This window comes from Teleopsis dalmanni, chromosome 1 (assembly GCF_002237135.1).
Source record: "Teleopsis dalmanni isolate 2A chromosome 1, ASM223713v2, whole genome shotgun sequence".
Classification (NCBI taxonomy): domain Eukaryota; kingdom Metazoa; phylum Arthropoda; class Insecta; order Diptera; family Diopsidae; genus Teleopsis; species Teleopsis dalmanni.
The window spans coordinates 90,298,308-90,324,249 of NC_051846.1; the positions used below are offsets into that span (position 1 = coordinate 90,298,308).

General features: G+C 29.4%; 1 protein-coding gene across 1 annotated transcript; it reads left to right on the plus strand.

Annotated features, from left to right (window-relative positions):
• On the plus strand, positions 1-25,100 carry LOC119670599 (cAMP-dependent protein kinase catalytic subunit 3). Its single transcript, XM_038080924.1, has 8 exons — positions 1-308; positions 2,529-2,670; positions 16,663-16,831; positions 19,464-19,573; positions 19,660-19,905; positions 20,032-20,213; positions 22,976-23,053; positions 24,926-25,100. Exons 1-8 carry the CDS (start codon positions 72-74, stop codon positions 25,049-25,051), a joined length of 1,290 nt encoding a protein of 429 aa, XP_037936852.1. The 5' UTR covers positions 1-71; the 3' UTR covers positions 25,052-25,100.
• Positions 25,101-25,942: the final 842 nt, after the last annotated feature.

A 25,942-nucleotide genomic window follows, 5' to 3' on the forward strand; every position in this document is an offset into this window, starting at 1 on the left:
ATACAGATACTTAAGAAAGTCAATTTGGTACTTATTTAGAAGTGCTGATTATTTCGGGCACTTTTTTTGGCATGTCTGCAGATACCTGCTGTTCCCGTTCATATGGCATAGCACAGAGCACCGGAAAGGTTTCAAAGTACGACAAAATGTCTTCAGTATCTACAGAGGCAACATTTACATTTAAGGTAGCCCCAAAGCGCGGGAGTACGAATGGTGTTAGCATAAGTGCCAGCAGTAGCGTTGGTTCCAGTGAGTTATCAGATCCATTAGACTCAGATTACAGTGAAGAAGCAGAAGAAGAACAGAGTGTAAGTATTAATATTAATTTGTGTTTTGGTTTGAGCATGTTATTAATATTTAATGGTTATACTAAAAAAATATTATGTATTTTATAGAATGTATTTCATACTATTTTTAGAAGGAAAATACTTGTACAATTTTCAATTTTTAAAAATAACTAAAAGTTTGTAGGTGAATACAATTTATTTGTGTACCATAATAACCTACGATAAAATGAGTTCATGTACTGCATTTCACGTTGAGAAAAACTGTATCACACTATATAAGAAATAAGAATTATATGAGTTAGTGTTCCAGTTTAGCAAATAATATAGATCTCACAGCTCAATAGGTACAATTGTTTTTTCGAAGAAGAGATTTGGAATAGTTCTGTTTGTTCCAAATAGCTTGAATCAGTTGGATAGTGACTAAAATTTCTTCTCTATAAGTTTAGAATCAATAAATTATAATTTTAATGCTCAAAAAGTAAGTAAGTAATATGTAAGTAACTTCACATTTAATGATCTCATAGGTCATAGGTCACGGTGTTCAATATCTTCGAAGTATAGATTCGTAGTCGTTATTTAAATTTACTCGAGCATTACCCGAGCAAAATTATATCGCCCTTAGTCAAAAATATAATAATATATTTAATTTTATTGATTGAATAAAACATGTAAGCAATTTCGGATTTAATGAGTTGGTTTATTATTGATGGTATTGTAGAATAAAAGTCATATCAACACATATCAGTGGGAAATTAATAAAAAAAGTAGTGTTTACTTTTAAAACCTAATTTTATAATAATTTTATAATAACCTGATAATACAAAAAGTTCTAGTTAATAGAAAGAATTCATTTTTGTTATATATACACACTTATATATATATACATATATATATAGATTATACGTATATCGCAAAAATCATTATACGCTACCGATAAATATTGATAAAATAAAAACTGATGATATATTTAATGGGTTCTTACATAGTTCTAAGTTCTAAGTAATTTTTTTCAAAGAATATTCTTCCTCACTGTTTTGATGTTGGCATAAGTTATAAGGGCTTTATAGTATATATGCTATCTATATCTAAAACGTTAGTTAGGCAAAAATTGTAGTCCGTGTGGTAATTACTTGTTTCTCACAATATATTGTTTTAAAAAAAAATTAATGGTATTAATTCATAATTTTAATGTAAATATATTACAAGAAATATTTATAAGAAAATTTATGTATATTTATTATCAGATAAATCATTGTAAATCTGATACAAATCAACAGATATAATAGCTGAGACTAGAAAAATCTGGACATAAAAGACTTACAGAATTATTTAAAAATATCAAATCTTTCTATCGCACTTAAATATTGTATATAGCTAAATATCGTATAAATATATTGAAATCCAAAACTTAAAAAATTTTAAAAAATTAAAAATAAAGTAGATTTTTTGATTATTTTTACTAGATGTGGATGATTTTTTAACACAATTTCTATCGTTTTCATATCAAATTTCTTGCAGTTATATTTACATATTTAATAGCCAACGATATTTTGTTGGTTAAAATTTTAAGAAAACCTAAAGAACCGGAGTTGAGAGGCCACTGCGTAATAGGGAGGCATGCTATGAGACCAGGTCTTCTCTATAATGATTCTTGTCGCGGTTGTGACTCTGAGAACGAGGAGAAAACTGTGATTCATCTCATGTGTCAGTATCCATTTAAACTAAAAGAAGATCAAAAATCTTAGTGCTCTTTGTTTTACCGATCTGTCTGAGCTACCATCCTGCAATATTAGGGAGTTAGCCAGATTTATAGAATTGTCAGGTTGATTTACTTTTACTTAAAAGGGAAGTTGTTGCCTTTTTGGCGTTGGTCATATACTGACCTTCCATTCTATGTACGAACCAACGCTATTTCTGTGGTACCACAACAGGCTGTTATTTGTGCTCAAGTGAGTATTCTTGGTATACAAGGCCGCTACTCCAACCTAAGTTAACCCAAAGTAATCTCGCAAGTAGATCGAGATTTTGCGCAATATCTCGAAAATTTAGCGAAAACTGTTATGCAAAAAATGATTGTAAATTTGAGATCAACAGTCCAAAACTCTGATCCAAAATTACTGGTTAGTGTTACCAGCGGCATATGAATAATAAACTAACAAATTATAAAAAAAAAATATTTTAAAAAAAAGAGAAGTAATTTCTTTATAATAAAATTTAATAATCAATTATTTTTTATATCAGAAATCAGAACAGACAGAAGATTCAGAGGAGAGTAAAAATAAAGATGATGGTAATGAAACAGATGATGAAAGCGAAAGTGTTGAAACAACCAAAAGTGCTAGAAAATATCATTTAGACGATTTTCAAATGATCAAAACTGTGGGTGAGTGTTAAGTGTTAAGTAATGCTTCAATGTAATATTTTATGCTTATGTATATAGATACTTTTTTATCTTTTTTAAACTTTTTTAAATATCATATTATTGCGTTCAATTAAATTTTATGCAAATCGAAGGTGTAAATTAAAATTTGTATTGTTCGATTTGATACGATTTGCGAACCGGTGATATCCCTATGAATCACATTTGATTCTAGATGTAAACAAAAACTAATTCGAATATACTATACACCATAGCGCACCTAGTAAATATTTAAATGATCGCCTGTTTGAAATCAACTTTTGGTAATAAAAACATAGAAGCAAACAGAGACTAGTGAATGCGCTGGAGAAATCCACAAAAATATTTGTGTTATTGTCTTCTTACTCAACCAATTCTCGTAATTGTTTGTTCCAATACCCGAAAAAACAATAAAAATTGTTGACTGTTTTATGAGTTTTTTAATTTTTGTTGCATTTATTGTCTTATTAAAATTTTGTTTTTCAATGTTTTCAAATGCTTTTCAATGTTTTTCACTGTTTTCCATTCAAATGTAAAAATATTGAATTGGGGATTTTCATTTCTGCGGAATGTAAAAGAAACCAAATCCGAACCCGATTTGTTTATTTACACATTCAATCCGTGTTGTTCTAAATTTTCGTTTGATTTTCGTCCTAATAAATAGCGAATTACTAATGCAAATCTCTCTAATTTGTTGTGAAAATACGTATATGGGTGCCAGGTTCATTCATGATTAATAGGCAATAAAAATTTGTTTATATAAAAGCAAAGATACTGAATGACTCAAAATTGTATTTTGGAATATGTTCAGGTGTTGTCCGAAAGTAGAGCAAACATAAAATGTTTACTGACTCATCTGAAAAGCAATAAAATTGACAAGCTATTGAACTTTTTTAAAGGAAATTGAACTGAAATTCGATTTTCTGCTTATGCACATCGTGGCGGGAACACTATTGCTCTACGACTGGTGTATTTTCCACGTTACATGCAAAAACATAGATTGGAATATTGATATTTAAGAAGATTAAAAAATATTGATATTGTTCCTTTAGAAATTGTAGTTACTTGAACGATTAGGACAATATTTTAAGACCATATAAAATTTATAAACAAGCAATTAGGGCATTAGTCCACCGACGACTACCTTGCGCCCAAAGCATTCTGCCAAAAACGTTCTGTATATTAATTAAAGACCTAATTATACCTATCCGCGATAGAACTATTTACTATCATTAATAGAATATATAATTATTAACATTAAGATGGAACTATCATAAATGTAATATCAAAATTTATGTAAAAGTATAGTAAGATCCGTTTATATGGATCTTATTTTATATATATGATAATACACAACTACATAGAGTACAAAAATGTAGTGAAATAATTTAAATGGAAGAATATAATTTCTCAATATTTATTTGTTAGTAAAATATGATAGTTGGATAGTTTATTGCTTTGGCTGGTCAGCAGATATTCTTCGGCTGTTTATTGTATTGTATAAAAAACGAAAAATAGTTCTTACTTTTTCATAATTATCTTAGTTATTCTATGTTATTTTCCCCCATAGACTTCAAAGAGGCGATAAACTCATTTATATTATTCTAAATGGGAATATAGAATGCAGTTCAATTTCTTAAAATACTGCCCACTAATAACCCCAAATTTTATGCTCCACTTAGAAACGGGTTTACCAACGCAGTTTGTAGACACAAACTAATACGATATGTAAGATAAATTCTTAATCTCCTCTCCACAAGGCTTTCTCGAATATTAGCTGAACTTACCATTAACAATTGAATATATTGGGTCAAAGATTGAAAAAATATATTTTTAGAACTGGGTTTTTCAATAACCAGTTTACAGAGTATGGAACTTAAGTTATTACACAATAATGTCATAACTTTATACAAACAGAGTGACCACGATTCCTTTGTGGCAAATGCGACATATCGAGTCTACTTTTTAAATGTAAAGGCGGTCTTTTTAAACTGATCGGCAGAGAATTTAATATATCTGAAAGTGATTGTTTTTTGTGTAATCATCATGAAATAGAAAATATATGTCATATTATTGGTGTATGTTCGATTTTCAGAGAACATAGACGTATTTTTTTTTTTTTTTTTGATAAACCATTTTTTTTTGATGAAGAAGTTATACTTTTGCTAAATGGTAGCAATACTTATAACCTGTATAAATTTATGAAAAGTATTTTAAGTTAGACAAGAGTAATTATTGAAAAATTCATATGAATATTAATGTTAATAATATGCACCGTTTTTTTGTATGCCAATCTGACATACACCAAATAAGTTATTGTCAATTTAATTTTAAGTACAATTCTATAATTTTTGTAAGTGCTATATGAGTTTCTTTGAATCAATAATAAACAATAATAAAATAATATGAGTTAAATTGACCTGATGGACTGTGTTAGCAAAATTTTAGCTCATGTGATAAGGAAGAAATTAAAACCAACATGTGGTATGGTTGTACCAACATGATGCGTCGAGTAAGAATATTTTGACTTGAGATTTAGTCAAACTTTGGCATAACTATGAATTTTACAAATTAATTATCTATAACCGAAGAGACAATAAATGTTATCAAAATGTGGACCCATTTTATCATACTTATCATTGCTTATTCAGTTCTCCACAAAATGGAGAACTTACCCTAACAAGACTTGTAAGTTGTGTAGGGAAAATATTATGGGAAACAATAGGATAGCGAAAAATGTGCTGGAACAAAAGAAATACATAGGTGGGCATCTTATATCGGATAAACAAATAAGGCTCGGTAAGGTAGGCTTATTACAACAATAACTTCAGAAAATTGGACTTATAAAAATACTATGAATTCATGAAGGGTGGACAGTAGATGTGTTGGTCGCTGTGCTAATTCCCTAATTAATAATAATAGATCAGCTAAAAGTTTTGATTGAAAAAAATTGATTGAATTAATTTTAATAACTAGTAGATTCAGTATTTGCTGCTATCCTCCTCTATTAACTCTCAATGTAGACGAAAATGCAAGCGCAAATGCTTGCATGGTTTGCAAGTTGGAATAGTGAAGAAAATATTGAAACCAAAATTCTAGGAAAACTGATGAAAATGCAACTCTTATTTGCACGGATCATTCATGGCGTTGAAATGGAAATTGAAAACGTTTTTCGCATTTGGAGAAAGTGTAAAATAGGAAAACAACGTGGTGGGCTGAACGGCTATGATGCAGAAAGCAGCTGCGGTTGAAGTTTTCTTTTACGCGCTCGTATCGTGCACAATTAATTTTTTGCGTCCAAGCCATTGTCGAACGTGACAAAGCAGTGCAGATACTTAAACTGCACAAAGATCCGATAAAGTGTGAACTCTTAATTTTGCTTTTCATGAAGCCGCATTTGTGTTGGGAGTTTATCACAAATTTTGCACGTAAGAACCGAAGTTTACCAATGGACTAAGTCTTCACAACTATTAGTGAAGTGGCTTCAGCTTAACTCTTTTAAATACTTTTTGTTAAAAAATTGCAAATTTTATTTTTATGGAGAGGAAATAGTAAAATGGAATATTTTGAAAATTAATAAATTAATTAAAAATTATTTTCCATAGAAAAGCATTGGGAGTTCTGCAATACAGAATTTGTCAGCTACACTGCGATGCACTTTCAGTCGTTTCAGTTGCGGCTTCATTTGTTTTATGATAATATTTTTATGACTATTTTAATTGCATATCTGGAAAACTGTGGAAATCTTTCAGTAATGAGCACTTTAATACAAAATGGGAAGACTAAACGATATGCAGATATGCTAGTATGCAAATTGAACCATTTCCATTAAGAAAATATTCACCAATCCCATTAAGTTGCTTCATAAGAATATTAGACATGTGGGAGGACATGTGGGACTTATGATAGAAGATTAAGTCTGCTATGTTATTCATTCATTTGGCAGTTATGAGAAAGAAAAAGAAAGTGCGTCGTAACTGCTTCGTCTCTTTACAGTGAGTATGCAAGATCGTTTAATCCTGCTAGGGATATATTTTTTTAAAGATCTTAGCTAATTTTAGGACCTTTTTTTAAAGTTCAATATGGTACTTTTGAACGTACCAAAAGTTCAATATGATTTTTATGCTCCTTAGTTTTATACAGATTTATATATAATTTTATACAGAATAATGAAGCAGCACTAAGAATTTTCGATGGAAACGTTCTTTGTAAGATCTTTGGTTTTTTACGAGTTAGAGACGATGTTGATATGATTCGACAAATTAATACTCAGCGGCTTTTTAGCTTCGTCGTGTAGTTAGAATAGATGATGCCCCAGCGAAAAAGGGATTTGAAACGGTAGTTTGAGGAAGAAGGTGTAGAGGTAGATCATGTCTGCGATGAAGTGATTAAGTTGAGAGTGCAATAACCGGATTTAATGTACGAGACGGGGGATGGTGCACACGCATCTGAGGCGCTTGAAGAGACGTGCTGCATTAGATCAAAGCCCGATAACAGGTTGCATTGACCAAATAATAAGTAAAAGTAGTTTACAATCCTAAGTGGATCCCGTGAATTGCTGATAATACCTAACCTAATGTATATCCATAGTTAAATAAATTTTTTAACTGAATCCGTAACCTAATACACCTGAAAGGTTTTATCTTAACGATTATCTAAAGTGATTGGGTTGAGTGTTTCCTCACTTTGAACCAATGTTTAGTACAAAAACTTTCTTTGGTGCACTGAATCATTACTTTGAATCACGGGTAGTCTCGCTCCAAGCAGAATTTGTGAAGTCCAAATGGTGCAGTTCGTGTTCGATTAAAACGCATTAAACAGTCAGAGTTTCTGGTTCGTGGAATGGTTTATAACCTTCTTAAGAACAAAGATATCATATATATAACTGTAGTACTTACTGTAGATTATTGAGTTTTAATTTTGCAAATTAAATAAAAAACATTCTTTAAGGAAAATTTATTAATAACTTATTAATATTACATATAATAAATATATGATATTAGATATGAATATTAGATAGAAGAGATTTTTTTAAAATTTAAAATTTAAAATTTAAAAATTAAATTTTGTAAGGATTAATAAGATAAATATTGTAATTTGCGGCATAATTTAAACTTTACAAATTATTCATCCGATCGCCGGTGTGCAAGTGCATGCGATATATCTTTGCGCGCCCCCATCGGAGCTGAACTAATGTCGTCAGTTCGTCTGGATCGAATACGTTTTCTAAATTTGCTTATTTCTTCGAATCGAATCGATTCGTATTTGCCACTTAGTCTATAAAACATAATAATAAAATTAATATTTTGTGTTATTAATAAAGTTTTGTTTGAAAAATGTGTTTCCACCGTGATTTTTTCATCTTTCTCAGATTTTGTTTTTATTTTGTCATTTGAAATTAGCAAATATAAAGCACCGAGTACGTGTTTGTTTATAGGTGAATAAATTAGGATTCGCCTTCTCCCCCGACCGGTACGGCGATGTGGGATGTATGTACGTAGAATATATAAAATGATATATATTTTATTATAGATTCGCACAGCTTGGACCAATATTTTTTGGCAAAGTGCCTACTCAAGATTCGAATGGATCCAAGACGTGTGAGTTCGAAATAAATAAATAAATAAAAAGAGAATTATTGCGATTGTGAAATTATCTTGAGGCGTTCATAAAAAAATTGACTTAATAATAAAAATGACCTAAAAACGCATAAGAACACAATGTTTCAGCGTGAAGACATGTAAAATAACTATACTTATATACTATATTGTGCACAATATCTTTCATCTGACGACTGACTCTTTCCATGCAAAATTGTTACAAGTTCACACTGTAAAATTCGCTGTTCCAAAATTATTTATAGCTTCTGTGTTTCTTGTGCGGATTCTGTACAGCTGTGGTGCTGTGATGCTGTGGTGCCGTTGTGTGACGAGTTTATTTTTGTTTTCGTTCTGTAATTCATTTTTCGACACGGTAATGTGCATTAAAATAAACAATTTCGTTATTCACGCAAAATGCGACAAATTTTTAACTGGACCAGCGTCTTCACCTCTGACAGCCGATGCTGAGGTGATACGACTTGCGCCGCCATGTGCGAATCTCAAGAAAATCGTGTTCCGAAAAGAGTTCAAGTGCGTTACAGTCGTAATCTAAGCGGACAGACAATTTCGTCTTCACTTCTCCAAGTTTACTTGTTTTTTGTTTGCATTACTTTTCTCCGAATCTGGATTTGCCCGTTAAGTAGAAAGTAATGTGTTATGTAAAAGTCGCACAGGCAACTGCGTCAGCGCCGTAACTCTAACACAGACTGTTAGATTGTTCCACTGGTCGATGTGGTTGATGTGGACGCGACAACTTTTGCTGGTGTGTACTAGTGTACTGGTGTCTTGTTTACTTGGTAATGTGGTTAAGTTTGGTTTGGTTTGGCTTGGCTTGGTTTTGTTGACTCTTTCTCATGTATGGAAACCTGTTCCAGTTCCATGCAGAGAAGGTAAATTGACGTATGCGCCAGCACAAACGGTCATAATTGCTGCTCACACACGCCGGCGAGACGTTTCAATGGTCGTCAATTAACAATTGTTTACATTACATGTTCGACGTCTGCTGCGGATTTATTCTCATGCCAACGTTCAGGGCAGAAATTTATATTTGGATTATTTGGAAATTTATTTAAAATGGAAATTGTCAGTCAAATTAATATTTATTAGACAGTTCAACCTTGTAAAAAGTATTTTTAAATTTCTTGTGTTTACATGAGTTACAATTTATTCATACCTATATACATTCATATGCCTATATATAAAAACTTTCTGACAGACATTAAAGGTGGGATAGGTAAAATTCGCTTGAAATGATTGATTTTGTTTACGCAAACGTTATCCATTCATTTCCATTGCAACTGCAATTGCAAATATGTTTTATAAAATAATTTAAATTTTTTTACTAAAACTAAATAAACGAAAAATATTTTCCACTATAAATAAATAAAGTAATATTTGATGTGTGATTTCAATGACTAAAAGGCAAACTATTAGCGATTCTTTCCACCTGCCCAATAAACGATCCATCATTGCAGTTGCAGTATTTCTCAGTTTTAGTTGCTAAACTAACTTTAAGAAATAATATAAAAGTAATAAATGAATATAAATTTAAAACAAATATCAATACAATTTCGAATTGATTATAACATCAGACTTCCGTGATTAATTGATTCTTTAGAATATTTGTTCTAATAAACAAAACTCTTATACAATCTTCTTTGCGATCATTATTCTTAATATTCTTCATTTTATCCAGAAACAATGATTTAGAAATACTCCTTTTTAGAAGAATTCATTTAGCTTGAATATCATATGATTCATTTCTATGGTAATAAAAGATATACTAGTAGCGTTCTTTGAAATTGAAACAGAAATACAATCGCTCGAACATACACTTTAAAGAATAAAATTTTTAATATAAACAATATAATCTTGAAATGAATTAAACTCAGACGATTTTTTCTTTTCTATGTTGCATCGAACGCAAATGCTTATGTTAGGTTCAGAAGGCGCGTGCAGACAGTTATCAGCACTTCCACTCGGAGGCATATATTGTTCATTGTGATGCCTTCAAAATTAATGCCGGGAGACACGAATTGCTAACCTTTGTTATCCTTGTTAAACTATTTGATGGTCCAGATGAAGTTGAGGAGAAACCCAGTGAAAAAGAAAGAAATCCTGTGAAAAAGCGATCGCCAAGACATTGAAGTCGCCTTGTCTGACGTCCTAGACAGAGACGTCGTTGATAGATTCTACCTCCTCTTCATCTTGGCAACACCTGCATAATCCACTTGTTGGAATTCGCCACAGTTGAAGCATAGGCGCAATGGCACAGTGTCTCGTTAGTATCCCAGTAAGCGAAGGAATGCAGTTTTACTGAAGCCTAAAAGGCTTTTCGTTACATTTTTGTCCAAACTAGCCCATTAACACAAATATTTAATGAGTTTTATTTTAAAATAAGCTTACTGAAAATATTGGAAGAAGCATATATATACCGAAACAGATTTACTTCAAAACCAGGCATAAGAGTTGTACACAACATTTAAGGTGGGTCAATAGATTGCCGAATATATTTGTCATTTAGACTGATCTTTAACCTTGTAACACATTAAATAAATATTTGAAATAAACGTAGTGTTTCAAATGACATCTATTTCAAAAGCGATAAAGACATAGTCAATATGCAAATAAAAACTTTCTTATATGTGTTGAGGTTATGGTGGAAAACTCTTGTAGTTTACATATTGTCAGTAGAGGGCGCTGTTTTCCATTGCTTGAAAGTAGATAGCATTGTTTCTGTAGAAAACTTTTTTATATTTGGCATCATAGATGCTTTAAAATACGTAAGAAGCGGGAAAACCAGCAAAGTAAGTTTGAGAAATGTAAAGAGTATAGAGCGCTAAAGTAAATTCACCTGCACCAGAATTATGGGATTCAAATACAATAACCCAACATACATATATACATAATTCAACTGTAATTATATATACGACAATTATATTATATACATATATAACATATATGTTACATATATAACATTCATATAACATAAACTGGAACAGGTAGATGTTCATACTCACACGGTATATTGAATTATCATTCTTATTCGTTAATGCCTATTATTATTAAAATCGATACATTTCATGACATTGAAAATAAGAAAGTAATTATCTATAAGTTTTTTAATAATAATACGAAGTGATTATTATGAATGTGCAATTAAAAATATAATTACGGTATCCAGCAAATAACCTTTTATTATCATTTTAAAAGATATGTATACATAATGTAAGAAGAAAGGTACAATGTTTTTTAAATAGAAAATGGGGAAAAATAATAAAATATTTCCACAAAAATATTATATTTAACACTTTTTTTTTACGACATATGTCATTACATGAGAACCACTAACAACAAGTAGAGGATGATTTGGTAAATTTTTGTTATTGTTATCAATGTAAAACATTAACAGCTTTAAACCACAATATCTCTAGGAACTATATTCAAAAAAATTGCTCATATAAGTCTACCAGAACCCCATTGTCAGGATAGGATACTGGATTGGATTGGATTCCGATAATTCTGAATTATCATACATCTGTGTAAATTATTGCCAAATATCTATTATCACTGCACTTTAGAAATTATTTTTGTACATAAATCTTTATATATAATTCATTGACGCCAAGTACAAAGGGTTGAACTTGGACCCTGCGAAATCAGAAAAGTGGATTTAGAGAATTTTAGACATGAATGTCCAAAGCTGTAGTTTATCAATTTATTGTTGTTGTTTCACTAATGAATATACTTGACATGTAAAAATTAGAAGAAATGTATGAACCACACATATAGATAAATGCAATTCATTATTATAAAAACTATTAAAAATATTTTTAAAGACCATTAAATTTGAATACTTGCCAATACTCAAACCTGTTCAATGTTTAACAGTTTTGGGTTAAGCACTTTGAAGATGAGGGGGGTAAAATATTTCTAATTTAAATTCCGAAAAAAAGAAAGTCCTGATCCAATTTTTTATATTCTTATTTTTAGAATTAATAGGGTTCGTATAAATTTAAGAGTACACAATTTCGAAATAAAAATTTATATAAATTTACACAATATTCAAATTATAATTTTCGAAATAATTTATTTTCCTAATAATTGCTCCACTTTATTTTGTAATATCGTGTAATTATCTATAGCAAAAATAATGCAATTTAAAATTAATTACATTTTCATAAAATAAAACATTGAAGTGTGTTTTGAATATTAAAAACTAAAGTTAATTAATTATTAACTAATATTTTTAATTATACATATATAACAACTAAAATCAGAAAACGCAAATTATTAACACGAAGAAATTTTTAATTATTTACATATATACTACATATGTTTATATACTATATTATATATAATAATACTACATATCGTGCAGAATTTTAATAGATTTTCACACTATTTTATGTACATGAATTCTCGAATTTGTGCATTTCCTAAGCGAATAAATCACTTTTATTGGATTAGCTTGAAAAATGATTTGAATTTAATTAATTTAAAAGATTATTAATAAAGAAAATATACAAGTTTTTCAAATCTTAGTGTTTTAAGCACAAAAATAAAAATATTTTTTAATCCAAATTATGAATATTATAAATTGATTATAGCACATATTGTATATGTGACACTCCAAGTTCATTTCATTAATTACGGTTTATGTATTTTGTTCTGACATATACGATCATCAATTATTCCTATTTTATTCTAATGAATATATTTTTCATATAAAATCTGATAGGATCATATAACAATTATTTTCAAACTAAGTTTTAGCAATAAAATATGAAAAAAGTTTGATATATTAAAAATAATTGAGTATATTAATTTTCTGACAGATCTATAATGTATATGCTTAATTATATAAATTGAACAATTTTTACACCAATACTCGTATATACGTATACATAATATTTTCCAACCCAAAAATTTTGATGTCCTAAACAAATGTAAGGAAATGTCTTCATAGATTTACTTTTTCTAGTTAGTTCTAGTTAGAAACTAAAAAAATGTTCCTCCTAAAAAAGTGATCTCTTAAATTTCTTTAATAAAAGATCGATCACTTCATCTGGATTAATTGCAATATTTTACTGAATCAAAATTATAACAATCCCACTTAATCTATTAATGGCATTTTCATTTTCTAGTAAAGTTTTTTTTTTTTCATAGCAAGTCGATTTCATAGTTTAATCGATTGATAGAATACCTAAAATCGTAAGAAGATATTTTAACAACAAAAAATTTGAAGCATCCCTATACTTTAACAATTTAAAAATCTCAGTAGATATATCGATCCTTCTTTCATGCTGTGAAAGATCTACTATTCTTGGATTTTACTGCAGGCAACAATATTTTATCATCGAAGTAATTGTCTTCATATAACTTACCGGTTTGATTCGAAAGGGTCTTTAACCCCTCAAGAGCTTTACTGACTACGTTCCGAGTAGTAGTTCCATCTGTTAGCAATTACATGTGTAGGTAAAGTAAACTTTTTAATGGTGGGACATCAAAATTTCATGATATATGCACTATCGAACAAAGTGTTGATTTGTTGGTGCATTGCATTAATTGATCGGCAGAATCCCTTTCACTTCAAAGAGGCAATTTATAAAACAATAATAAAATAAAGATTATATTTTAACAGTTAAATTGATGAACCAAGTTCAATGATATAATTGTTCATCCTGTTGCAGGGCTTGTGACTGATATACTAGCATTTAACTTTCAATAGCTCTCGTGAGAATATAAATTATGAGACAGAAATCTATGATCTGTAATCAATGCATAAATATGGAATTAAGCATCTCAAATTCTACAATTTAGTGCACTTTATTCGAATATTCGGGATAAAGAAAATAGTATGCACGGTTTGTTGTGCTTTAATTGACTGATAAAACAAGTGATGGAGAATAGAGAAATGTTCTTGAGGATAAAAAGAAAGCGTTTTATGAACGTAATAGACATTTAATACATTTGTACCGATATTTTGATTATTACTTCGGTTACAATATTGTTTCCACTATTCTCCGATGACGAATATATGATCTCACTATTGATACCAGTTTTAAAAAAGTCTTATTTACTTTGGATTCCTCATTGTAAGGCAGATCATAATTTTTGATAATCATCGAGCTATTATTGATTCTTATATTTCATATGCTTCAAGCCAATGTAAGTAAAGGCAATTTTAAATTAATATATATAATACTACATATATGTTGTAATATATATATTATATATACCATTATACAATATTATATATTGTAATATATTTAGAAAAAGTTTTTTTCATATAATTCATATAATATTTTTGTTACATATTAATATATAGTTATGCTAACATATAAGTACCTTCATCCTAATATACCATAATATCTGACTTTAATTATAATTTTTTACTTATAACTTTCACTACATTTAGTATATTTAAATTATTTCCTAATTAGCTCTTTCTACAGCTCCTGGCTTCTTCGATAATTGCGTTTACTCTCTCTCTCTCTCTCTCTCTCTACTGTTCTTCAATATTGGAAATATATTAAATATATTTCTTCAGTATTCGGGATGAACCACATTATGTTCTTTCTCTCTCCACTCTTCTTCAGTATTGGAAATATAAAAAATACATTTCTTCCGTATTCGGAAAAAATATATTCTTCAATATTGGAAATATATTAAATACATTTCTTCAGTATACGTAATGAACCACATTATGTTCTCTCTCTCTCTACTCTTCTTCAGTATTGGAAATATAAAAAATACATTTCTTCCGTATTGGGAAAAAATGTATTCTTCAATATTGGAAATATATTAAATACATTTCTGTAGCATTGAGGATGAACCACATTACGATTTCTCTCTCTCTGCTCTTCTTCAGTATTGGAAATATAAAAAATACATTTCTTCCGTATTAGGGAAGAAATGTTATGTTATTGATCAGCTTGTCGAGATGAAAGTTGAATTTTATTGCTGAATTCCCTAAATTATTGCCACGAACCAATCTTCAAATGAGTCTTCAGCGCTGAGTCGTCGTCAATATTGATTTGAAGTCATTACCATTCTACGGCTGAGTAGTGATCCTCTAATCATGTCAGTTTTTCAAAATAGTCTGTCTATCTTCGTCTTCATGACCTTTGAATATAAAATGAAAAATAATTCAATGCTTTTAATATTAGAAGTGCACGTCAGTTATTTCATTAATTGATTGTGTTTTCTAAGAATCTCTGAGCTAGACAAATTTTAGATATGTATTAACTTTATTTATAGTGAAATTAAAATATTAAAAGCACTAAAATTATTATTACATTTTGCATTTAATATTTCGTATGCGGATCCATGAGTTCCTACTTGACTTTGCAAAATTTTAGTATTTTCGTTGCCAAAAGTCATTTGTAGAATTTAAAATTTAATAAATATTTTTTTAATTCGTTTTACAGAAACGGGTCAAGTTGTACGTCAATGTGATTAATTAACTATGGCCATTCAGAAATAGTAAAGACTTCCGTTGAATTGAAATAAATGTTCCTGATTTCCAAGATTTCTGACTGTTCTTCGAAAAACTGCGCGACTCAGATTTGTCAAGTAGCCTTAATTAGTGTGAAGTATTATAAATGGCTTATAGTTTATATATAGTGTATTAGTATGTTGTACTAACATTAATAAATAATAGTTCAACGAACCTTTTAACATTTCTCACATTTCATTCAATGCGGCGAAGTCTCAAATTTATCGTCCAAATTTATGTGAAATAAATTTGGCCAAGAATCTCGGGCCCATTTACCATTTTTAGTGGCTATGAATGGCGCCCGCTCCGCACATTTTGATTCGATTTCGTTATGATTTTCCAATGAGTTGCTCTGTGCGATATGTCGATCTCTTATGGGCGCTTTGATTGAACCAATTAAAATTTCAAGGTTGAGAAAATTCTTTAATTGCATTCTGTGCAGATACAAAAGCGAAAACGTGTTCAAAAGTGAAACTAATTTTTCAATTTTCTGTTTCTGGGGCAAATTTGTATTTATTTTTTACTTTTTTACTTTTCATATTTAGATTCATATTCAGATTCAGAATCAAATTCAGATTTGGGATTTGCTGTTTGTAAATGCCTCACATTTGGCTGTGGTGGATAGGCAATAAAGTATCCATTGGCACAAAGCGCAGTCCAACTCTCAAAGTGCAGTCCAATTCTAATAATTATTATGTAAAATTAAATTTAATTTTTTTTTTTGGTTCTCGGTTGTATGTATAGTCGATAGTCTAATGAAATGTATCTCAAACCAGAACCAGACAGTTTGAATTATGTATTGCATTTGTTTATTTGAATTTTGGCATTTACGTACACGTTTTAATAACTTTTTTTAACTTTTGTTTTATTTTATAGGAACCGGCACTTTTGGGCGTGTCTGTTTGTGCCGAGATCGAGTTACAGAAAAATATTGTGCCATGAAAACGCTCGCAATGACTGATGTGATACGCTTGAAACAAATCGAGCACGTTAAGAATGAACGGAACATTTTGCGCGAGATCCGACATCCGTTCGTTATAAGTTTGTAAGTAATTGTTTATATAAATAAGTCATTTTTTATTATTTTTTTCTTATTGGAATGCATTTTGTATGTACTTATTGGAGCTCACAGTACGAGTCTATCGTAATCCAATTTAATGCGACGTCAGTGTAACCCCACTGCAGTTGCAGGTCACTAACGTAATAATTTTTTAATTATTTTTAAAATGATACGCGTAATTATTGCCTTTCCCAAAACATTGCAGCAGACCGCAACTCCGGAAAGAAATCAATTGAGATCACTCGACTCCAATGTTTAATTTAAAAACAGGTCAAAATGTTGCACCGTTGACTAACGGAATTTTATTTCGATACTTAATTGATTCGAATTTTGTATCTGAAAATATATTTATTTACTTTCTTTGTTTCAAAAATAATTTAGAGATAAATAAATTTTAAGTGGTCTTCCGCATAAAGAGCATATAAGTACCCTTGTAACAATAAAAAGTTTCATTTTAAAATATCTGAATTGAAGAAACATTTAATTCCCATATATTTTATTATTGCGAATGTCCCACTTAAATTATTTATTGTTTCTCAATTAAAAGAAATTGAAATTTTAAAATAAACAATTTTGGAAAGGAATTTTAAAGAAATTTTTAAACATACCTATTAATATAACACCTTTAATTCACAATATTTCATCTATTATTATTGTTAGGGGATGTGACACTACGACTATCGGATCTATTGCGTCCCATATTCCATCTATACATTAATTAATTTTTTTTTAGGTTTTTTGAGATATTTTTAAAATTGCTAATAAGGTTATGTAGCAAGGAATATTCAAGATAATGATTATTTCCTGCATTACTGATGAATCATTACTATATCTTTCATTGCTCTAACAGGTATCTTTAGATCAGAGTTGCCTGTAACATATAACTTGATATTGATAACCTTTGATTTAACATAACATCATCGTGATGTTCTGTTGTTGTTATTAGTTGGTCATTACAGACGTGAGTCGTACTTGGCCACGTCAAGTAGCTTGCTACCCCGATCAATGGGTTGTTCTCGCCAGTTGGTAGTACCGAGCGCCCCCAAATCGTTGTTCACCTTCCACTAATGAGGCGCATGTCCTTTATCGCATTTTTCACATGCGGGTACTGAAAGGTATTTATTTTCTAGCTGAAGCAACTACGTCAATGTCGCAGTTTAGGTCGTACAGCTAGTCGTTCCATCTAATTCGATACTCGTCGCCAACGCGTAATGGATCATAGATCTTCCTGAAAATTTTTCTCTCGAATGCTCCTAACGTCTTCTCATCACTCTTATTAATTTTCCAAACTTCTGAACGATACAGCAGGACAGCCATGATAAGAGACTTGTAGAGCAGAATTTCTGTTTGTCGAGAGCGGGATTTATTTCTCTGCCTACTTAACCCGTAGTGACATCTGTTGGCAAGAGTGATTCTTCCTTGAATCTCTAGTCTGACATCATTTTTGATATTTACGCTGGTTCCTAAATAAACAAAGTCTTTCACAATTTCGAACTTATAATTGTCAACAGTGACGTGGGTGTCCAGACGCTCAGGAGACTTGCTAGTTTACAGAAAGTACTCACTTAAATAGACTCAAGTTTCTGATCGGGCAAGAAATGTGAACAACTTTAATTTATTCAATAGTCTCATGTCGGATCCCACAATTAATATACTTTTAAGATAATAAAAGTTCGAAATTAGAATTTATTTATTTGTGACATTGTAGAAATGTATAGTCAAATTAGCCAAAATATTTTTTTTGCTTTTAAGTAAATAGGGTTTAAATTAGGGTCTCTACTATGGCCGTATCCAAAAATGCACTTCATAGGTTCATTTTTCAGATAATTTGAGTTACTTATAATAATTTATTACCTTAATCAACAAAGGTAATGCAGTAATAATAATATACATATATACAAATATAGCCCACCGAATATTTTGCAAGGGTCATTCATTAAATCCTTCGTATCTGATACCTGGTAGGTACCTGGTCCCTTTTTAATATTAATCTTTTTGGATTATTGTGAATAAAGGATATAGTCAATTTTTCAATGAATATATATTTTTACACAAAATGTGCAATTTTGTTTAATCCTTTTTTAACTCTATTATTACTAGCCTCGGAAATCAATCAACTAAATTATGGATTGCCTAAAAATTTTAAAAAGCACATTTTTATTTGTGTGGACTTCTTTATTAAGAAGCAAGTGAAGTCACTAATTCATTAAAGTCATCATTAGGACGTCATTATTTTTTTGGAAAAAAGAATAAACTGCGGTAGTGAGGACTAATGTGCAACTAATCTATATATATATTTTAAGCAACTCTAATTATAGTTTTCTATAGGTAAAAAATATACATTTTTTATTTTTCAGTCCATAGTAACATACTTTTCCTTTTTCTATTACGTATATATATAATCGAAAGTTTTCTTCTTTATGTAAAAAAACACTTCATAATGACTACTCGAGTTTTTAGTCCATATTCTAGAGCAATCTCTTGGTAATCTTTTGAATCTCTTGAAATTGTAATTCTATGAAAACATTTTATACAAAAGATTTTGAGTGAATGTTCCGTTCGAAGTTGCATTAATTGGCATAAATAAATTTAATTTAAATTTAATTCTTTTCTTCAGGGAGTGGTCGACTAAAGACGACAGTTGCCTTTACATGATATTCGAGTATGTGTGCGGTGGTGAATTGTTTACTTATTTAAGAAACGCTGGCAGATTTAGTAGTAAAACATGTAAGTGGAATGAAGTCAATCTCATTATAGAAATTAGTCATTCTTTAATTAACCATTTATAATAATGAATATTATTCTGTTTGCAGCCAATTTTTATGCAGCTGAAATAGTTTCAGCTCTGCAATACTTGCACTCCTTACAGATAGTTTACCGCGATCTGAAACCTGAAAATTTGCTTATCAACCGCGATGGACATCTGAAAATCACAGATTTTGGTTTCGCAAAAAAACTGCGGGATCGAACTTGGACACTTTGCGGTACGCCTGAATATTTAGCACCTGAAATCATTTTGTCCAAAGGGCACAACAAAGCTGTGGACTGGTGGGCGTTAGGTGTGTACATATCTAAATAAGTTTTTCGTTTGTAGTCTTTGCGTGTCTACTAGTACATTGTCCATATTGTGTATATTGTGTATACAAGTGTGAAGCAGCAAATAAATCATTTGAATTCCGTTGCAGGTGTGCTCACATATGAAATGCTTGTAGGCTACCCACCATTCTACGATGAAAACCCATTCGGAATTTATGAAAAAATTCTTAGTGGCAAGACAGAATGGCCGCGTCACATGGACCCGATTGCAAAAGATTTAGTTAAGAAATTATTGACTAATGACAGAACCAAAAGATTAGGAAATATGAAGGTAAGTTGGCTGTATAAATATTCATAAACATGTCTTATAACATATGTAATACATGATTTATTTTATTATTTCTAACGTTGCGAAAGAAACTTGAATTCGAACTAAAATAATTGCCATACATCTTAAAATTGTATTTTTCTATTATTGTTTGATATTTTGATAGATTTTTGATGAGAAAGATACATAAATTAATTTAATATCGATTTTACATGAAATTCATATTGGAAGTCATAAGAAAGACTGAGATTCGAAAAAAATTAGTTGGCATGAAAAGTTAAGTGATTTATCACACGTTTAAAATCAAAAGTAATAGTGCTCATAAAGTACAACTTAATTCTCCAGTAAGTGAAAGATTTCAGTTTTATGACTAAATTTCTAATAGACTTGCAGTGTTTCTTTCGTTTTTAATCCATTCCATTTACTAGTCACTTTGCATTAAGAAAGGTGTACTTTCATCAGTTCTACAACTCTTAGTGTCATTGCACATTTTATGTGACAAATGAACAAGCAGGTTACAATCAAATCATCATAGTTATTCATTAATCAAAAGCAATATATGATATATAAGATGGATCAGATGTAACGAAAACTGCTTACTTTAAATTTAATTGAATGTTAAGTTTCACGCAATTCATTGGCACAGTGAAAAAAAAATAAAATAATTGGATTAAAAATTTTTAGAAATTAATATATACTTTGTGTTAGCCCTACATGAATCTAGGTTCCATTTGATCTGAAGAGTATTCTTATTATCATCAAAACTTTTGAAATGTTTCTGCACTAGAACTATGCACGATATAACCATTTTAAACGAAATATAAACCATCACATGGTGCTATAGTTACTCCTGAATAAAAAGTAAATGAAAACTCCACGGACCAGTCGTACTTAGTACAATAGTGAATCAATTGCATTTCTTTGAAGAAATTGAAGTACTGGGTTTATATCTATAAAAAAATAGAGTAAGGAAAACAACGACATTTACTATTTTAATTATTTTTTTTTGGTTTTTTAATAAAATTTTAAAAGAAAAAATGCTACGAATTCCATGTTAGTGTAGTACGTGGAGGATCATCAGATACCGAAGTATAAGAAATATGTGACCAACTTGACTTTTTTTGTGACTTCTTTATATCTTTCTTTATACTGGTGTAGTTTGTTAAACATTACACATTTATTTATAACAGCTGCTGTAAACAAACTAATTGACAGATGGCGTTCAAATTTGTACCATATGTCAAGAAAGGGTGTACCAACATAACAAAAAAAAAATTTTTTGAAAAAGGTCTATTACTTAAGGAGTATCTAACAAACAACAAAATCCGGATGCAGAAGGTATATGTTTAATTCTATTCTTTTCTAAAGTAGAGAATTAAACTGTAATGGGCAATAATAAAAAGTATTCTAGATCTTATCTGATGTCAATATGGGCACATCCTTAAAATAGATCGAGATGTATGGCACACGAGTAAAAAATGTATATGTCTGATCCAAAATTTTAAATTGTTGCTTTGGAAAATTTTTATATAATTTTCAAATCATTACAAACGATTTGAAAAGATCGTTTTATTTATTACTTATTTAATGAATATATGTTATGGTGAATTCGTTTATTATTAATTTAAATATAGACGCTTAAAGTAGGTACTAATTACGAAGTGAATTGAATTTTTTTTGTCATTGCGATCACTCTTTCAATAAAAGTTTAAAATATGTATACGTATTTAGAGATATATAAAATATTCAAGAAAAATTTATTTTCATATATATAAATCTGTATATAACATAGAAATTTATAATATCTTTCAATACATATAATTCCCAGAGAGGGGCAGGGGGCTGGAAGTACTAAAGCTTCATTTCCGTAAGCAACTGTTGCATATATGAATATAATAAATCCTGACAGACTGAATGCGGTGTCAGGATGTCATGATATCTTGATCTGGATAAAGTGATCTATTGAAGAAAATTTAGAATATTACCAATTACTCGGTTTTCAACCTACATTTTCTTCCCTGAAATGAATATCTGGCAATTCTTATGCTAATATTAATCCATTAATAATAAACTAAGAACGTTTTCTTTGTTCACAATAAATATGAGGTGATTTAATCAAAAGTGTGTGCACATATTTATATTTAAAATAATTTTATTAAACTTTTTCTTTAATTTGTATATTTTATTTAATACATCTTGACTTCAAACTAAAGATAAATCACAAATAATTTGTATGATTTCATTTTTAATTTCTAAGCAGAATTCATGATTCTGCTTAGAATGTGGGGATGTGTAAGTGAATAATTTTACTTTAATTACATCCCACCGACGACGATTTAAAATTTAAAAATAATTTTTGATTTTCTAAAATAATTACTCAAATTATATTCTATAATTTTATTTTTATAATTATTGTACATAATTTCGTACAATTATTTTTTTTATTTTTTTTAAATTGTTTTGCTGTCTGTTGCCAATTTGCACTTTTGTTCAGATTTTTTTTGCCAAATTTGCAAAAAAAAAAAATATTTTTCATTTAATAAGGTTCATAGAGAAAAAATATAAAAATATTATAAAAAAAGATACTTTGTCGAATTATTCAAATTAATTTTATAAAAAAAATTAATTTGTATTTAAATAATCGCATTAGAAGGCGTTACCAGTTGTTGTTATTTTATTTTTAAATTAAATTTAATTACGTTTACAAACACAAAACTTTCAATATTTTGCAATAAATTCTATTTATTTAAATTTAATTTTTCTAGAACGGCGCTGATGACGTAAAGGGGCACCGATGGTTCAAACACTTAAATTGGAGTGACGTCTACAATAAGAAACTTAAGGTAAACATATAATTGGTACTAGTCATTTAGTTGGTCCTACTGTGCTGGGAACACACCGTATAATCTTAGAGATAATTAGAGTTTTCAACTCAAATAGGATTATTAGAAAACACTGAATAGGATTTTTAAACGTTTTTGTGGTTATTTTATCTCGAAATCTCAACATTTGTCTGTTGATTGGTTATATCCACCACTACGTGTTTACTTGGTAATATATATAACTATAAAGCTATAGAATCGGTATATATCAATAATATATCGACTTTTACATTAAGTTATTATACATTAACTATTGTTTTTGGGTATGAACAATAGTTATCGAATATTATAAATTGATCAAATCTGGCACTAGTTCCAAATTGCAAATTGAGGGCTTTAAGTGTAAAGGCAATTCAAGACATTTTGGAACGTCAAGTTGCTGATATCGTTAGGTTCATTTCCGGAGTATAATTAATTTGAACAAATATATTTGTGTTTTTAATACCATTTACTATTCGCATTAATATTAGTAAGCATATAAAAAATTATTCACAATATGTGTAGGTAGACAATGCTACAATATGCAATGTGCGAAGCAATGCCTATCGAAAAGCAATAAAAATTTACGCAAACAACTTCTGTGCAAATTTCAGCTTAAAATTAAATGTAACTGGCGATGCATAACTTAAATGTGCAAATATAATTTTGTGTTTGATGTAGTATTGTTGTTTCACTGCTTTAATAGATTTTGTTACCCATTATAGGTCTAAGATATTATACAAGCCTTAAAAATCATTAATGGTGATTGTAAAATGTGACAAAAGCATTGGATTGAAGAAAAATTATTTTTACTGCTTTGATTTTGTAATAATTAGAATTATTGATATCTTAAAAAATAACGATTACCCCCTTAATAGAGTAACCAGTTGAAGTAGTGAAAAAAATTACAAACAAGAATCTCTCCTATGTGATATATCACATTGAACCCATTTTTCAAATCTTTCTAGCAACCGAACAAAGATAGTTCTCTTTTAATAATATATAATAAAAATACAATAAATTAAAAAAAACTAAATTTGACATAAAAGATTAGATGTCAGCACCACTGATTGATTTTGTTAGAAAATCAGCCCAAAGTGCACAAATCTCTTGATAAATTGGCTTCACCGAGTTTAAAATAAAAAAAAAGAAAGATGAAAATCAAAACGAAAACAAAAACAAAAACAAAAATATGGAAAAATAATTTAAAAATTATTTTCATTTTTAAAAACATTATTTTAATATTATTTTTATTACAAATATTTTTGTTTTGAGATATTAGCGTACAAGTATAAGTTGTGTTTATAATATATTAAATGTGGTCATCCCACGCTCTGCCGTACTTTCATCTCCACTTCGTGCTCTTCATCTCCCCGACATTTCGCGGCAATAAAAATTTTAGCGCATTAAAATTAAAAATTACTTTTTTTCATATATAAAAATTATATAAAATAAACAAAAAATTTAGTAAATATAAACCATAAAGCGATATGGGAAGATCAGCCAATATTCATTTATGTGCAGAGATATTGGCAGCAGCGCTGCTGTTGCAACTGCAATAAATCAACGCCAATAAAACGTTTTATATGAAAAAAATCACTAATTTGATTTCTGTTCATTTTTGATTAGTTAAAATTTAAAAGAAAGAAATTATTAAAATATCTCATGCAGATATTTACAGCATTTTTATCGCTATTTTAATAGGAACTATGTGCCAATCACGTGGACCACATGCTCCTCGTTATGTATTCATATTCCGCCTTGTTTATAATAAATGAGATTTCTATATTAAACTGAATTTGGAATAGTTTACTTAGTTTTACATAAATTCATTTAATGTTTTTTTATTCACAGCCCCCAATCGTTCCCAGCGTCACATTCGATGGCGATACCAGCAACTTTGATGAATATCCAGAGACAGAGTGGAAGCCAGCCATAGCAGTGGGACATGGAGATTTAGAATTATTTAATGATTTTTAATGATTAATTATTATATTTATAAAAAATAAAAAAAAAAAATAGAAATGATTACCAAATATTATGAAATCTCTGTAATTTTAATTTTAAGATACAATGTATCTTGTTTTTAAAAACTAAATATATTTAAACAAAAATACAAGAAAGCAACATTTTATTATTTAATATTAAGATTCTGAAATGTGTTTAATCAATTTTTCTAATTCATCCTCAAGATTACTTATGTTAAGCTATTAGAATAATTAGAATCATGTCTGGATCTATGTAAAGATAAAACGATAACATTCTCACTAAAGAAAGTATATATGAATAAGGAATTGTCACGAATAAGGTTATATGTAGGATACACGGAGAGCAAAAATGCAGGGAAAAAGAACTGGTGTGAAGGTATAATATGCTTCATATATAATTAATGGACTGAAATGATTAACGATTACTACAGGGTTACAAGGTTACTAAATATGTTACTGCTTATAAAATACAAGCAAATATAAATGTAATATAACACAAAAAAAAATGCCAAAAGGTACTTCGTGAATACAAGTATAAATATCAGATAGACAGAGACACAATGGATAACATATTAGGTTAGGTTAGGTTATACCGGTGATCCCCAGTGGATCCACTTAGGCCTATTGGCCCATTGTGATGCCGTATATAAATAATGAAAACGGTAACATATTAATTAAGTTGTAAACTGCAAGAAAACTGCATTTTCTTAGATTTGAAGTAAGTTTTTGATGGTTCAAAATGTTAGAAAATTCAGAAAATGCACTATGTTGCAGGGATTTCAAGGTAAACTAACTTGACGCTTCTTGATGATATTGAATAATTCTGTTGTAAGGATTGCACTTCATAACAAACTGAATAGTTTACAATAATTACTGATATCCA

Bases quoted from the DNA above. Each gene is read 5' to 3' on its own strand.
- LOC119670599 (XM_038080924.1), top strand. From the start codon at position 72: ATGTCTGCAGATACCTGCTGTTCCCGTTCATATGGCATAGCACAGAGC. The intron at 2,671-16,662 runs GTGAGTGTTAAG...TTTATTTTATAG, and splicing joins TCAAATGATCAAAACTGTGG to GAACCGGCACTTTTGGGCGT. The intron at 19,906-20,031 runs GTGTGTACATAT...ATTCCGTTGCAG, and splicing joins TGTGGACTGGTGGGCGTTAG to GTGTGCTCACATATGAAATG.